At 38.4% G+C, this 17675-nt stretch overlaps 1 protein-coding gene across 2 annotated transcripts in view; it reads left to right on the plus strand.

Moving 5' to 3' along the window:
* Positions 1–2198: 2198 nt before the first annotated feature.
* Positions 2199–17675, plus strand: part of ZDHHC21 (zinc finger DHHC-type palmitoyltransferase 21) — a 62608-nt gene continuing 47131 nt past the window's right edge. The window contains exons 1-4 of one of the 2 annotated variants that reach the window (XM_044265639.1): positions 2199–2287; positions 9815–9947; positions 15855–16053; positions 17345–17443. In XM_044265639.1, coding sequence (XP_044121574.1) covers positions 15900–16053; positions 17345–17443 — 253 coding nt within the window. In that variant the 5' untranslated portion in view covers positions 2199–2287; positions 9815–9947; positions 15855–15899. Of the gene's footprint in view, positions 2288–7314; positions 7415–9814; positions 9948–15854; positions 16054–17344; positions 17444–17675 lie in introns of those variants that run through there. The other variant, XM_044265640.1, reaches the window with a different exon arrangement.

Here is a 17675-nt window from a genome sequence, read left to right on the forward strand (position 1 = left end):
TTTCTCCTTCACCCAAAGTGACTAGTTATGTTTCCTTCCTTCTTTTATTTATTTGAGAGAGAGAAAGAGAATGTCTGTGAGTGGGGAGAGGGCAGAGGGAGAGAGAGAATCTCAAGCAGTCTCTGTTCTGAGCCAGACATGGGGCTCCATCCCACAACCCTGAGATCATGACTCAAGCAGAAATCAGGAGTCTGATACATAACAGATTGAGCCACCCAGGCACCCCTACACCCACTTTTCCTTCCTCCCTCCTTCCCTCCCTTCCTTCCTTTTAAAGATTTTATTTGAGAGAGAGAGAGAGAATGAGAAGGACAGGGAGAGAGAATCTGAAGCAGACCCAGCACCGAGCACAGAACCCGACATGGGGCTTGATACCACAGCCTCGAGATCATGACCTGAACCAAAACTCAAGAGTGGAGGCAGGCACCCCTTTATTTCTTTCTTTTCAAACAAACCCAAGTTATAAAGATCCTACTACATAAAATGCATTGTGAAAACCAAAGGCAATTCTTTCAAAAGCAACTGTCATTGCCTTCTAGCCTAGTTATGCATAAATGGAGGAGCTGATTGCTTAATCTGAAAGCCAATAAAACTTGCATATAGTCAAATCAATCCCAATCACTGAGTTCCTTTGGGGGGTAAAAGACAATATTCTAGGTCAGTAGTTCTAAAACTTGAGTGTGCATTAGAATCACCCGGAAGGCTTATGAAAACAGTGATTGCTGGGCTTCATCCCTGAAGTTTCTAATACGGTATGTCTGTGATGGAGCTGGAGAATGTGGATCTCTCACTAGTTTACAAGTGATGTTGGTGCCGCTGGTGTGAGGACTACACTTTGATATCTACTGGTGTAGGTCTTTAAGGTCCTAAGGTGTTTGTAATTGAAATACATCAGAACTAACATGTTCAAAAATATCTAGCAATACAGGGTAACACATGGTTTCAAAATAAGCTTCATGGGTGTGATATAAGAACAGTGGAGAGGGAGGAGAGTACGCTGGGCTGGCAGGATTTGAACTGACTCCCAAGTCTGGATAACGATCATCAGGGAGGAAGACAAAGGGCAACCTAGGAAGGCTAAATGAACCAAGTTCATTTGAGCTAAGACTGCACGGGTAAGTAGAGACAAGTTTGTGAAGGACTTTCAATGCCATCCTATAAGAAGTTCAGACTTTATGTATCAAGTAATATTCTTCCATCCATACATGATGTCCTGTGGCATGCAAACACAAAGATTTAGCTCTACATTACTACAAACGGTGTAGTACTGTATCCAAAGTACTGCTCAGCTTAGGAGAGGGAAGAGAAGGGAAGTTTAAAAGTAGGTCTCTGGTGTTTGGTAAGATATCCACTAAAACTGGGAGGTGGACTGATTATTTACAATGTTGGGTCAGCTTAGATTTCCTAGGCTGCAGGGATGGGAAAGCTGACAACTTTTGGATGTTTCCTTAAATATCGAGTTAAGCTGGTTTGGGTATGGACTGAGGTGGCCCACGGGAACCGACAACATCTTAGATAGCTGGGGCAACCCTGGCTCCTGCTGCGTAGAGGGTCTGAAGAGGGCAAGGGCGGGCACTAGAATCCCGTGCCTTTCAGTACCTAAGGTGCACATTTAGGGATCACCTGGAGATCTTGTTAAAATGCAGATACTGATTCAGCAGATCTGAGGTCGTGCATTTCTAACAGGTTCCCAGAGGATGCAGACGCTGCGGGCGCACTTTGAAACAAGGTACCAGGGGACATCCAGAACGCCTTAGCGGAAGACAGAGGCCTGTTGGCCATTGTCCTTGAAAGAAGAGGGCTACTGGGCAATCCTTACACGAAGGCCCCTCTGCGGTCCCCCTTAGAGGGGGACAGTGAGGGGTGTGGGGACAAAGAGAAGGACGGCCCGGGCACAGCTGGGAAGGTGGCAGCAGGGGAGGGCTGAGGCGCCGAGGTGCGTCAGGTACAAGTGTTCCGGTGACGGCGCGGGGACCGCCGCGGCACGCGGCCTGGAGCCGCGGCGCATCTCCCCCCGCCGGCGGCGCGATTTCTGCTCTTTGGGCCCTCGGCGGCTCCCATCGCGGGTCCCGGCAGCGGAGCGCAGACGGCGACGACGGCCGCCGGTAGCCCCAGCGCGCGGGCGGGCGCACACCCACCCCGCCGGCCCCGGCGCTCCGGCTCCCGGAAGCGGAAGGGGAGCGCGGCCCGGCCTGGGCGACGGCGGCGGCGCCGGCGGAGGAGGAGGGGGAAGAGCGGCTGGCGGCCGCGAGAGCAGCGGCGGCGAGAGGCGAGCCCGCCGGCGCCGGTGAGTGTGTGCAGGCGCGGGGCCGACGCGGCCGCCCCCGTCCCCCCTCCCCCCCCAGCCCCCGCCCCGCCGGGCCCCCGCCGCCGCCGTTGCTGCCAGGCGTCCGCCGTCCTCACCTGGCCGCGCTCCCGCCCCGCGCCCTGCCCCTCCCCGCACCTGCCCCTCTCGGCACCTGCCCCAGGCACCTGCCCCCTCGCCCGGGCTCCGGCTCCAAACCCCGCTCGCCCGGGCCCCGCGGGTCTCAGAGCAGCTGCAGCCGGAGCCGCAGCCGCCCGCCAGCTCCCCCTCCCAGAACTGGGGGTGGGGGTGGGGGGTGGGTTCCTGCTCTAGCCGAGGTGATTTAGGGTTGTTTTTTTTTTTTTTTTTCCCCGCTTTTGCTTTTTAATTTATTAAATCTGTGCCCGGAGTTTCTCGCCTGTGAACTCCAGTTTCCCTCTCTGCACCCCTGCCCGGAGATCTGCGCAGGGATCCCGGATTTATCTGTGTTGTCGCAGCCTTTCATTCATTTCCAGATCGCTGGTGTGAGGCTGCGGAGGACTAGGCGGGAGCAGAAATAGTTTGCTCCTTTATTGACCTTCTGCCTCCCTCCCTCCAGATCTGAGAATGATTTTGAGAAAATGGCTTATGGATGGCAGCAGTTTGCACTTGTTACCATTCACGATAATAAATAGGTCGCTGGATTTTAAGTGTAGAGTCCATTTAAAGTTGTGGTTTCTCAAGCTATATTTGGGTCACATTTTAAAATCCCTTGTGAGTCAGTGGAGGATGTCTGTATCTCTAGGGCTGAGAGAACCTGACCGGTTATTACTCGAAAATATTGCAGTTATGACAGTCCCATAAAAGTACACGAGGAAAAAAAAATCAAGGTCATTGTGGGTGGGTCATAAATCATAGTGTTAAGTTACAGCCCAAAAAGACAACTGAGGATAATTAATCGCAAGTTGAAAAAGATGATGTGTCAGTGGATCCTCAGCCTAGGATGGTAATATGTATGTATCCTTAAAAAAAATTCACTACCTTTCTTGTGGTAAAAATAGTAATAACGAATAAGAATAGTTATCATTTGATGATTGCTTGGTATGTGCCTTCCTTGGTTTTTTGCGCAATGGCTTGTTAAATCCTTCCATTTCTTTAGATTTTACTTATTTTACAGATAAAATCTAGAGCAGTGTTTTATGTTGCTTTAGTTGTTCGACCTCTTAATGGCAAAAAGATTTTTGAGGAAGTGATGAGTAGAGAAATCAATTGGAAGGAAGAACCAAATGAGATTTAGTGTAGTGGAAAGAAAAACTCAATTCTAGTCCCATTGCTGTCACAGTCTAGCTGTAGGGTCACGGATAGGTGAGTGACTCACCCTGTTTTCTCTTCTATACAACTAAGGAGTTAGGCTAAAGTCTTCAAGGCTCATTTGAGCTTTATATGTTACATTTGTAATTAATTTAAAACCCTTTAACATGTTAAGAGCACATTTTAAACATACACCTGCAGAAATATTGGGAAAATTATATCAAAATATAACTAAAAGTATATATATATATTTCTATACTTTTGGAATAGTATTTGGTGTTGAATTCCTCATTTTGGATGTAAACCAACAGGATCATATTAGGTCCCTTCAAACTGTGGTGATTTCTGTTAAATGTAAAATACTTTAGAAGCTGTGGTTGGAATCAGTGAAATAGAACATATTTTAAAGATTTTATTAATTTATTTGATAGAGAGAGAGAGAGCATAAGCAGGGGGAGTGGCAGACAGAGGGAGAGGGAAAAGGAGGCTTCCCTGCTAAGCAGGGAGCCGGACTTGGGGCTCAATCCCAGGACTTTGGGATCATGACCTGAGCCGAAGGCAGCCACCTAACCCACTGAGCCACTCAGGTATCCCAAATAGAGCATACTGTCAACAAAATGATGGTAACCGTGTCTCACTGCCTTTCTCTGGGGTGTTTTATTTAATACAAGAAATGTAGGTATTTTAAATGCACACACGTAACCATCAGCTTAACAGATTCTGAAGAAGTGATCATCAGTATGAATCATAAAATTTTTACTACTTATTTGACCACTGCCTGATTTCTTTAATCCATAGGGCCTGATTCAGAACCTGTGGAAAAGTGCATGGATAAAATAATGCGATGTATTAGTGAAGAAACTAATTGAGAAGTCTAGTATTGTTTCCATGGAGCTTTTTTTCTGGGATTGTAATTGAGTGTGAGTCAATACAATCTTTTTCAGCATAGAAGGCTACATACTGGTAGTATCCATATTAATAGGTGTAACAGGGAAGACAGAGGAAAAGCTATTTTTATTCCCAGGGAGTTTTCCCTAAGCTCAGTTTTACTTTTGTATTAAGGCATGAAGGAGTTTTATATTGCTTCAGTGAAACATTAGGGTTCAGAGTCAGTTTTTCAAGTGCACTAAGTATAAATGGCATTTTAACATCGAGTAGAATAATCAGTGCACTTATAGCTCTTATTTACTAAGCGCTTTAAGCTGAAAATGTTTGAACTCTTTTGTTATCAGTGAAAAACACAGGTAAGAGACAAGAATAAATGGGGAAAAAACCCCTTTTTTATTGTCAGCATAGTGATTCATTGGTAAATTGAATAAACCTAGTTATTCACAGATGTAGCACTGCTCTCATTGGTAGCTACCTTGACAAAAATATCTTAGGATGATGGTAGGTTATTTACTTATTTCCTCTTTTTACGTACCCTAGGGAAAAGACGTAACATTTTCCAAGTTTGTCTTCTGCCATTTAGGCATCCTCTTGCCCTATGCTTTACCTCGTAGATAAATTAAGTTCATCCCCTTTAAGAGGCCGACTAGGTATCTGCTCCCTTCATCTAACTGTTGCTGCTTCCACAAAAGGGCAGGTTAGGTTAAAAATTAGTATTTTGCCATTCGCTGATGGGTTTTATGTTAGTTCTTTCTAACTTTAACATGCTCATGTGTGATCTCAGCCAGGTTTCTGATTTTAAGCCTTTTATCCATAATTATGGAACAAATAATCTCCTGTAGGATTTTCAGCTTCAAGCAAGTAAAGAGTGATGATTTCTTTTGGTAGTATTGTTCTTGAACTGTTCCTGCTTTGGTAAAGTCTGGTGTGAAGGAAATCTGATTTGTTGTTGTTTTTCAGTTTGTCTTGGTGGAGTGGGTACTAGAGGTAGGGAGCCAGTTTCCCTTCCCCCTTGGAAGAACGTATCAGGTTCATGTCCAGGAAACACCAGAGCCTCTTCATTTCTGGCTTTTACTTTATCTGAAGGTTTTTCCTTGTGCTGTGTTTGAAGCAAAGGTTATCTGTAGCCTTCTGTCCTACTCTACATTCAGCCTTAGTTCTTCTTGCCTTTCCTGACCCTCTCCCACATTCCCATCTTCTAAGTGAAGATTCCCACGTGACATTTTATACTGACACAAGCAGTATTTGGTATCTTTAATTCATATTATCCCACACCTTCGAAGCTACTTTTACTTTCTGTTAGGGAATTCTGATGAAGTGTATCACTGCAGTGCAGTACTTTTAATGGATGTATTAATTTACATTTATTTTTCACTCATGAAACAGGCACACAGAGGAGCAATGGCTTATGTTCAGTTTTTGCCTAGAATGTAGTGATTAAAGGACTTGTTCTAGAAGTGGCTTCTTGAAACCATTGATGGTGCAAGTATGTTCTGCTTTGACACTTTGCCTACCCACATTTTCACAAAGAATTCCTGGAGAACTCAGCATTGAGTCAAAATTGTGCATTCTTCATTAGTTTCTGAAAGCTGGTCCTGATTTGCTCCTGTGTTTTAGTCCTTAAATTACCAGCCCTTCTGCTTTTCTGCTTTTCCTTGAAAGACTTTGGTTTGAAGGTTTTAGTTCACTCCATTTTAGATCAAATCTCTATTTTCAGTTTTCTGCTTGAAGAGACCCCATGCCAACATGTGGAAATAAAACTTCCTCTATGCTCCTAGTATGAGAACAGCTGAAAGACTGGGCTGTGGGAGGCTTTTCATTCCTGACAAGTGTTCTCAGTCTTTAGTGTTAGAGGAAGTGGAGCTGGGGTATGGTTAAATTGTATCATGACTTTAAAGATAGAGACCCAGAAACATTGTTTGATTCTGGAGTTTGCAAGACTAGAAGTAAAACTTAATTTGTCTCTCTTCCTCTCCTGTCTCCCACTCCCCTTTAAAGTTACTGTTTTGGGAGTTGCTTTTCATTTGTCAGGCAGTTTCTCATTTAAGCATGACAACAATTCCATGAGTTATTTTTATCACCATTTTACAGATGGCTAAACGGAAGCTTGAAAAGAAACGGCAGCTTGGAGGCTGTGTCATAATTTGAATGTGGCTCTCTTTTTCATATCCCCACAAGATTAATTTCCTACTCTTGAAGTAAACTGAATACCTATATGATATTTAAAAAATTGAATTAACCCCTTGGCTAATTATTAGAAACAGAGCCTGATATGTTTTTTAATTAAAAAAATATGTATTTTTTAATGATTTATTTATTTTAGAGAGAGAGAGAGCAGGAGCAAGGGGAGGGGCAGAGAGAGTGTGGAGCCTGATTCGGGGCCTGTCCCAGGACCCTGAAATCATTACCTGAACTGAAATCAAGAGTCAGCTGCCTAACCAACTCAGCCCCCAGGGGCCTCTGTAGCTTGGTAGTTTAGGTAGAATTATTTATCCTGGCCAATTTTCAGAGTAGACAACACCAGAAGTTAAATATCTATATAAATATGTTTAAAAGTATATAGTTATAACTTCATTTTAAGGTGCAGTTTTAAGTTTATATTTTCTATATCTGTATATTAACTGTTTTCTTTTGGGAACTTTCTGTGGGATTTGTTTTGTTTGTCCTGTGAATTGTTGATTGTATTCTTTTAGACATCACAATGTTAAAAATATCTAATGACTTTATGATCTTTTATAGTTATGAAACTGGGATATAATTTGTTATCTCCAAATTACATGGATTTTTAAACCTAGCGTTGTTTTTGTACCTCATAGGTGAGATTTGATTCCATGATGTCGGTGATGCTGCTGCTGAATTAGATAAAATGGTCATCCCGTTGGAAATGCTGTGGTGCACTGTAGCTCTAATAACTGAAAATGTAAAGTAGGAGTTTTCCTTGAGCTTAAGCCAGTGAGTGACTGGAGTTTGACTCATAGATGTTTGACTTGGGCTGTTACCTAATAATTCTGACAGGAAGTACTGTTTTGCTGAAACTTTAGGAAGCCACCCTAGAGTCATAGCCATAGCAGCGTTATTGACTTTGGCCCTGTCTCAGACATTTTGTAGTACTGTATTTAATTCTGCTTGTAATATTTTTCTAGAAGAAGATCAGCTCATTAATTTGCTATTAGTGTAGCAGCTCCTCTACTTTGTCATTACATATTTTGTCTCAAAAAAAAAAAAAATCAAAAGTGCAGGCAAGGAAAGCACTCTACACTAGCTTAGAAAGTTAGCGTAGAAACAAATTGCATTTGACAATGTAACAATTATGACCATAGAAAAATTGATGCTGGGAGAAAATAGAGTTAAAGTCTATAAGGGGAATGGTTAATGCTAATGATTTAGATATATTTCTCACATACTCAGAATGTAATACTATCCTTTTGCTATCGTAAGCAATATACTTCAGACACCCCAAACTTGTCCTTCATTTCCTGTCTTGGAAATGGTGCTACCCTTTATGTAGTCCCTACACTAAAAACCTACAATCTGCTCTTTGCTTTTTTTTTTAAGATTTTATTTGTTTATTTGAGAGAGAGAGAGTGAGAGAGAATATTAGAGGGGAAAGGGGAAAAGGTCAGAGGGAGAAGCAGACTCCCCATGGAGCTGGGAGCCCAATGTGGGACTCAGTCCTGGGACTCCAGGATCATGACCTGAGCTAAAGGCAGTTGCTTAACCACCCAGGCGCCCCTACCCTTTGCTTTTAATTGATCACCAAGTTCTGTTGATTTTACTCATTAAATTCTTAATCTGCCCATTTCCAGCGTGTCTCCTGTCCTAAGTTAAGTATTCGTTCTTTACCCCAGTTGTTCCACACTCCCCTTATAAGTCACTACTGTTTCGGTCTTCCCCCCTGCCCCTCTTTTCTCACGTGGGTGACCAGTAAGCAGAGCTTATTTTATGTAGTCAGTTTTGGATCCTTATCCATCCACCCAAGTCCATCCTTCCTAGTGTTGCTGTTCTTCCAAAATGTGAACTTCACCATGGCATTCTTCCCCCTAAAATCCTGCAGTGGTTTCCCACTGTGTTTGGTGCAAAGTCCAAACTCATTAGCATGGTTTAACAGTGTTTTTTGCTCTTAGACCATTCTTTTCTTGTGGGTCATGAAATCCCTTTAGTGGGCTGTGACCAACGTTATATATTTTTATTGAAGTGAACTAGGGTAAAATAGAGTAACAGTGTAGCAAGAGCAAATATTTTATTAAACCTTTTCAATTATGTTTTATTTAATGAGTATAAAACATTCTCATATATATTTCTGTGTGTACTGGTAATATTATGAAATATATTTCTTAGAGGTGACTGTACTCAAAAGGTTAAACATGTTTTACCCCATTCTTCCATATGCAATGACTCTAGTCATTTCGGTTTACTTAGGTTTCTCTGCCTGCTTCCTATTTTTTCTTATTTTGCTCTCTTGTTCAGAAGAGCCTCCATTCTTTGACTAGCTAACTCACAGGTTTCACTTTCTCCAGAAACCTTTTCCTGATGGCACCTCACCATAAGAAATACCTTTTGTACTACTACCTAGTATGCGCATAAATATTCCCATAACTGAAGAAAGTTCCATGAACCAGTACCCTTCCTATATGAGCTGAATTCCTGCCATCTTGCCCTCTAGCTCACCTTGTCTTAGAAGCAATTGTTCTGGTCTGATACCTAGTCTGTCTGAGGATGGGGCCCATCTCTTTTTTATCTGTATCCTGTGCAAAAGCATAATATATAGTCAATGGATGCTAATTGAATTAATAAGATACTAAATCTGTGTGTGTATGTTATCTAGAACTCTTTACAGTATTATTGTTTAAACTTAAACTGTAGAAACTAACTTTTATGGTTGATTCTCTTAATGGTTCATTACAGGAGGATAGCTTTTTCCCTTAAAACATTTTAAACTTAAACTTGCTTCTATTTTAAACTCTTTATGTTTATCAATTGTGATTGGATAGTTCCAGCCTCACATCTTGATAGACATTACAATGCATTTTGTCTCCTCAGTGATCTCAGAATCTGTTGTCATTTTGTGATTTGTGGTCAGGAAGTTTGATGAAGCCCAAATGTTGGACACACAATACTAATTTGATTTTATGGGAACTGGGTGGTTTCAAAAGAGAGAACTTTCCTGTATAATGGTATAATCAAATGCAGATTGTGGGGGGATGGGGTAGGATATGGAAACACAAAATCAGGTGGAGTTGAGTCATCTTATTTTTGAATTTAAAACTTCTGTAATTGACATTTTCACAGAATATTTAGCAACTTGCAATTTTTATCTTTGTAAGAGATCATTATTTGTTAAACTATTAATAGATTCTCATGGAGAACTGTTATTGAGGAGAGATCCATTTGTTGGGATGTAATTTAAAAAGGAATGAATCAAGATAAAACCTCTAAATGCAAGCACCAGAAAAATCACAACACATCTTGGTGAATTTGCAAGTTGGTAAGTCCACATTTAATTTTACATGGGAATATGTTTCTGTATTATGTGGCATAGTATCCTTAAAGTCTTATTTTTAGATGCATTAAACGACTATTCATTTGCAAAAAAAGATAATTGTAGTTACATTATGTTTATTTAAAATTTTTCATATTAAATTTTAACTAGGCATTTCCTTGAATAAGAAATTTCCTTTTTCATAGAGAAAAGTAAACTGTAAGTAATACAAATTTCAGAAACAAATTTGAAATGGCTTTATAGCTGATGCTTCTTCACTGCATTTTTAAAAAAGATTAATTTTAAAAACAATATTAGGGTAATAAATATAATGATAAAGAGAGCTTAAATTAAACATCTTATGTACAAGGTTGTATTGTCTCATCAGAACCCCTAGGCAATCTTTATTTTTCAGCTGGTTGAAAAGAATTTAGAAGTGCATATGTTTATTAATAAACTGAGAAGAACACATAAACCATACATGAAATGTGAAAGCTTTCTTTTCACTGCTCTGTCCTTTAGATAGCCCAATGATAACCATTAGTGTTAACAGTTTGATGGACATGTTTTCTTCTATACTTCTTTTTCTCTATCCATATATAGAAATTACTAATACATGTTTTTTAACAACAACAAAAAAATCATGTTATACAAACTTTTCTGTAATTTTCTTTCCCCGCCAACATTTAATTGTGAAAAATTTTAAACAGAAGAGTTGAAAAAATTTTATGGTATAACACCTGAATACCTACCTCCTAGTTCTTCCACTAATATTTTATTAAACTTCATCACATGCTCAACCATCTCTCTTTCTATCTGTCAATCCACTTTATTTTTTTTGGATCCATTTCATAGTAAATTGCAGACATCAGTACATTTCCTCCTTCCGCCCCCTCCCTGATACTTAAGCCTACTATCATTAGCTAGAGTTCAGTGTTGGTTTACAGGGTTTTTTAAAGATAAATTTACATACCATGAAATGCACCATTCTTAAGTGTAAATTTGTTGACTTTCGACAAATTCGCAACCTGTGTATCTCAAATTCATACCAAGATAGAGATCTTTATGAGGGAACCAGAGTGTTCCCTTATACCTCTTCCTAGTCTCTCATTATCCTCCTCTACTCCAGGAAACCACTGTTAAGCTTTTCTCTCATAACCTCCTTTCTTTCATTCAACACTATGTGTGTGTACCCATATGCAGATCTAAGTCTGTCTCCTTTTTTCTTTTCTTTTCTTTCTTTCATTTTTTTAAATTGCAGTAGCTTGGAAATAATGCTACACCTTGGATGTCTTATAATTTATTTGATCAGTCCCGTCCCTCTTCATGAACATTGATGTTGTGCCCAGTTTTTATGATTACAATAAGCAGTGTGTGGAGCACCTTGAATGTATCTATACCTCCCCACTCTAATGAGTACTTTGGTAGCACTTACTAGAGATACAACTGTGGGTCAAAGAGTGACTTTTTAATAGATACTGCTGCATTGCCCTCTAAAGATGAGTGTTCCCTCTCTCTCTCTCTCTGCCTGCCTCTCCATCTACTTGTGATTTCTCTCTGTCAAATAAATAAATAAAATCTTAAAATAAAAAAAAAAATAAAAATAAAAATAAAAAAAGATGAGTGTATCCGTTTACATGCATAGCCGTAATGGATGGGAATGTCCTTTTCTCTGTGCTCTCTCGTCATTGAATAATCCTCTGTCTTCCCAAAATTTTGTGCATACAAAGGATGAAAAAAAGGATTCAAAAGCCATCCATTTTGAAAAGGATGCAAAATTTTGTGCATACAAAGGATGAAAAAGTTATTTTACATTTTTCTAATCAGTAATGATTAGCCATTAAATTTTGTTTTCTTTTGTGAATTGCTTCTCTGTGTATTTACTTTGTATGACTCTTACCAGTCATATGTTGTCCTTTTTTTTTTTTTTTTTAAAGGGATACTTTGTCTTTTGACTTTGTTTTTGGTTCGTGGTAGGCTTCAGAAATTTTAATCTTTATGTGGTCTCTTAAGAGGTTCTTCCTCATTTCGAGATTACAAAACCACTTGCTATTTTCTTGTACCAGTTTTGCCTTGTGTTCTGGAATTTGGAAGAGGAGAATCACTGTGAGCTGAGGTAGCAGGAAAAATTTCGTCTGGAGAGTGAGATTCAAATTGACCTTGAAGTATGAATTGAATTTAAGTAGAGTAAACAAGATGATAGGGACATTTCAGATAGGAGGAATGAGAGAGGGAATTTTTTTTTTTTTCCATATTCATGGAACATTTATAAGACCATTGGCTGAGGTGGAGAGTCATACAAAACTCTTAAGTTTTGAGAGAACATTTGGCTAGATTTCTTGTAAATTATCTTGGCTACTTTTTATCATTTTCTAAACTCTGCATTTTCATGTTGTAGTTTTCTGTCCTATAATAGTTTTCTATCCCTTTCTTTTCATAGTGATTCGAGTCTTCTTCCTGAAGAAAATACATAGTAAAATTTAGTGGCCAAAAAAGGCAAAAAAGGAAAGGTCGTTTCTTCCTAGAATAGTTTGGGCATTGTAAATATTTATGTAGTCTAGTTTATTAGAGTTGAATTATATCTTTAAAAAAAAAGTTGGTGCTGTAGTAATTTACATCATTAATGAAGTTAGTCACAGCACTCAGGTAGAGTTACCAGATAGCAATCTTAAAAAATGTGGAAGTACCAGTATGTCCACTGGTTACATCAAAGTTTGAGTTATGAACTCACCTTTTAATAGACAGATTAGCATGTCAGGATCTCTAGCTAAGGAAAGTATTTTACAAATACCACCCTTCAGATCGGATAGCAGCGCTCTGTGTTCGGTCTGGTCATGGCTCAGGATGTGTAATAGTTTCTGTTCAGCCATAAGCCACGCCTGGTAGATATTAGCTGAGGGAAGTGATCCTACAGTTCTACCAGGTACGTGTTTCTGGTTGTAATCTGATTTGGAGCTCTTGGAAGACTACTGTTTGCTTCTCTACAGTCTAGCTGTAAAGCTTATGTGACACTAATTTTCACTCATCAGGTATTTAAAAAACAATTCAACATCTTATTTATTCATTGTTCTGTTTTTCTTTTCTCTGCTTGCTTTTCCTTGGGGATGCTTGTTCTCTTAGAACTTGTTGTCTTTATACGCTCACACTTAGGAAAATCAGAAACCCTTTACTCTACTTTTCAGTGTCTAGTATTTTCAGTTGCGAGGACTCTCCTAAGAAAAACTCTTTATTCTCTGGTAGAGGAGAGTACAAATAGAGTTCAAAAATATGAATGAGTGTTTGAGAATTCTGCTGCTTGTTTCGCTGGCTTGTATGCTTTTCTGCTTGTAATATTAATAAATTTAGAAATAAGTAGTGAAGTTCTCTCTTCTTTGTGATGCTTGGAACTCATGGTCTGTTTCTCAGTCCTGACTGGAACAGAAATATTACAAGGAAGAAGGTACATGAAGTTAATAATATTGAACATGTTGAGAGACAGAGCCTTCTGTCATTTCTTTTGGCACTTGATGGTTGGCAAGACTGTAAAAATAAACATTCTTTTTAATGTTTCTCATTTTAGCTATGCAGACGGCTTATCATTTGTATTTGAGCTCCTTTAATTTTTTAAATCCAAGATACCCAGTAAATTAAACAGTATAATTTATCCTCTGTTACTTTCCTCACTTTAAGGATAACTGATAGTTCTTTTAATTTTCTAATTAAAAGGTAATGAAGGTCAACTTTTACTTTTTTTAAAGGCCTCGGTGCTATTCCTATTTTAAAATTCGTTCATAAGGACTAATTTAGACCATATCTGATTTAGACAGTTGAATAGTGTTGCATTTGAGGTTGTTTTTTTTTTTTTTTCCCTGCTGCTCCTATATTTTTGCATGTTCTAAAGATGATAGGATCAGGGTATTACTTTAAAATTAGCTAATCCTAAATCTTTCTTCTTCTCTTTGTCCCTGTAGCTTTGTAGCTTTAAAGAACATTGGCATGACCTCTAGGGGCCAGGACCCTGAGGCTCTCCAACTGATGATAGTGAGGGATAGAAGATGACAATCTGGAAGTCATTCTGGAAGTCATTTCCTCTGTAACCCCTAATATCCAGTCAATTAGTAAAAAGTACTGGTTTGATTGTAACTATTTCCTCAGTTGATCTCTTCTCCAAACCTACTTTTGGCTTTTGTCTTTCCTTAGCTTAACCGATCTTTAATTTTATCCTTGACACTAGAGCTTCAATACTTCATTTAAAGTTATAAATCTCACGTTAACTTCCTGCATCAGTAACTTTCCAGTGCCTACGAATGAAGTCTTAGCATTCTAACGTGGCATCTTTGTGTCCTTCATGACGTAGCCCCTTATTTCTCACCCCTCGCTCTCCACTGTGAGCTTTATGACGTAGGAAGGCAATTTGTAATACCTCCTACAACGTTTACTCTTGTATACCTCCTGTTCTTCCTTCTGTTCGCCATACTGTTGCCACTTTTCTTTGCTTGGATAACTCTTACCCATCTTTAAAAACTGAACTCAGATTTTACCACCTGCAGGAAGTCTTGCCCTAACTTAACTAGTCCCCATCCTCCAGGCCTCTAGTGACATCTTGTCCACATCTCGGAAATGTCGCGTATTGTATTAAACCCATTTTTTGGACTCTTTTCCCCAGTAGACTGTTAGTTACTTTGGGCAAAGACCACATCTCACTTATCATATCTATAGTAACTGATATGTTGTGGTGGCTCCGTGAATAGATTTGTTGAACTGAGTTCAACTCCTTGCCCTAGCATTGAAGTCTGAGGGAAGCTTTTGGATCAGTAGCTTCTAGACACCAGTCTGCTTTATCAGAGACATCTGGGGAACATTTTAAGACATTTTATTGGTTTTTTAGCTTTTATTCCATAAACAGTTATGATTCAGTAGATCTGGAACGGGGCCTGGGAATAAGTATTTTTAAAAAGCTCCTCAGTTGATTCTGGTTTGCTTACAGGTTTGAGAAACACTGTCCTAGTTTATTATTGTATTATTCCATTGTATTTTATGTAAAAGGTGCTCTCTTGAACTTATAATTTCCTGTTCAACCCTTATAACTTATATCTACTAAGGTAGACATGTATTTTAAATCACTTGTTCTGATATCATAAACATAGAACTATCAACTTTAAGTGTCTCACTGGGAGGTCGATGAGCATTTTGTTAACACTCGTATGGAAAAAGCCCATTTCTTCTTGAATTGGTAATAGCAAGATTAGTTGGGCTTCATTCTGTGAATTTGAATATTTTTGGCAATTTGTGATTAGTTTCTGCTTTTTTATTATGATTTTTCAAAAATGATTAGGCATTGTTCTGTGGTTTAAAATAAATTGCACAAATTCTGTGGTTTAAAATAAACAGCACAGTGAATTTTTACAGATGTGAATACCATGAAGCACCACCCAGGTCAAGATATAGAACAACTCTAGACCTTCAAAGTTTCCCTTATGTCCTTTTGCAGTTAAGAAACACCCCTCCCACCGCAGGAGGACCACTACTTTGGATGACCATCAGTTAGTCTAATGATTAGGACTAATAATCATTAGATCTTGTCTAATAATCATTAGATAGATCTAATGATCTATCTTTTGATATGTGTCTCACTTCTCTTGGGTTGACGCATGGAATTGCTGGGTTGAGGACAGTCTTGTGTTTAGCTCCAGAAGCTATTGCCAATTTATCCTCTATGGTAGCAGTTCATGGTAAAAGTTGGAATTAAATTATTTGAAGATTTTGATGAAATTTGAGTACTCTGAAACTTCTTTGTTGTCAGTGTGTTTCATTTTGTCAAAAATATACAAACAAAACTCAGTGTCATTTTATAGTTGCCAGTAATGTAGTTTTGTTTTAGTCAAATGATTTTTTTCTATATAAGTAACTTTTTCCTTTGTCACCTCTCCTTAGGATCGTCTTTCCTTGTGGGTTGGCACGCAGTTGTAGGACTGCAAAATGGGTCTCCGGATTCACTTTGTTGTTGACCCGCATGGTTGGTGCTGCATGGGTTTGATTGTCTTTGTCTGGTTATACAATATTGTTTTAATTCCCAAAATTGTCCTCTTTCCTCACTATGAAGAAGGACATATCCCAGGCATATTAATAATAAGTAAGTTTCTGATACTTATTTCTTTATATAATTAGTTTTCTCATTGTGAATATTTTTAGAGTATAGTATCAGTATGATAACCTTTTAATATTATTAGTGATATTAATATTATGTTACTTACCAAATTATGGAAATTTTAAAGAAGACTGGCTTTTATAGATTTTGCAGGGTTGGATAAATGTGGCATCTCCATATCTAACTGTGAAATATATAAAGGTTGACTTGTTTAAATTGAAACTGGCACAGTAGTGCTATTTTGTGTGTCATGTGTATTTTTAATGTTTCTATTGTGTACTTATTTCAAATGTGGAAGGAATTTTAAGAATGTAGATGATATACGTTACTGAGAAATGGGAATTGCATGTTACAAAAATTGTTGATTATAATGTTGATTATGATAATACTTTGAACTTCTGGATAATTATTTTCTGCTGTAGTTTCATTTGGTGATGGTTTGCTTAAGATTAAAAGAATAAGATTGAAATGATATATTTTACATGTACATGGCATTGGCAGTTTCCTTGTACATTATGTCCTTTTGGCCTCACAAATGCTATGGGAAATATAATCTCTGTTATACAAGTGATAAAACTGACCAGTACCATGTAGTCAGTCCTGGAGTTAGCCCTCAAACTGAATTTCCTACTACTGGTGTGGGGTCTTCCCCCTCCTCTGCCAAATGCCCACTTTTTTCTTCATTTAAAAGGTTGAATTATAATGAATGAGTCTATTTTTCCTTACTGTTATTTTTCAAGTTCTTCTTTTAAAAACTCAAAATTCCCAGAATCTTTTATTTTCACATTACATTAATATCATAGGCTCTATGAAAGGAGAAATTGAATGTCTCTAACTCAAAATAATTTGGAAGATAACCAATTAGAGGTAATGAAAAAGTTTAATTGTAGGATGGGTTTTAAAATGCTGCTTTGATTCTGTCAAATATATATTTGTACATGTAGTAATTAAAAGGGAGCCCATTCATTTATGCCATTATTGACAAGGAATCTCTGTTAATAAAAAATCTGATTTATAACAAGTTTATCAGTTATTATGCAAAATAACATTTAAAGTTAATATGTATGAGATAGTCCTGTTGGCAGTATTATTTGATAAATGAAATGAATGTTTAATTATTTTATTTAATCATTTAATTTTTCCATTTTTGTTTTGAAAATTATTCTGATGGCATTAATTAAAACATGCATGTAAACTTTGAATATGCTTCTTGATAAAATGCTTTAAAGAATGAATAACTAATTTCATTTACTTAACTTTCTCATTTATTTCCAAGTATTCTATGGCATTGCCATATTTTGTCTGGTTGCTTTAGTGAGGGCCTCATTTACTGATCCCGGAAGACTCCCTGAGAACCCTAAGATTCCACATGGAGGTATGGCACTCTTCAGATTGGTCACTTTTGCTCTCTCGGCATTACTACCTTTGTGAATGTACTTTATGGCCTTCAGCACGCATTCATTATATATGTCCTCTAACACCGCTCGCAAGTCTCTTCTTGATGTTTCCGTTCTAGACTTCTTTTCTTTTCTTTTTTTTAAAAGATTTTATTTATTTGACCAACATCACAAGTAGTCAGGGAGGCAGGCAGAGAGAGAGGGAGAAGC

Source organism: Neovison vison, chromosome 9, assembly GCF_020171115.1.
Source record: "Neovison vison isolate M4711 chromosome 9, ASM_NN_V1, whole genome shotgun sequence".
Lineage (NCBI taxonomy): Eukaryota > Metazoa > Chordata > Mammalia > Carnivora > Mustelidae > Neogale > Neogale vison.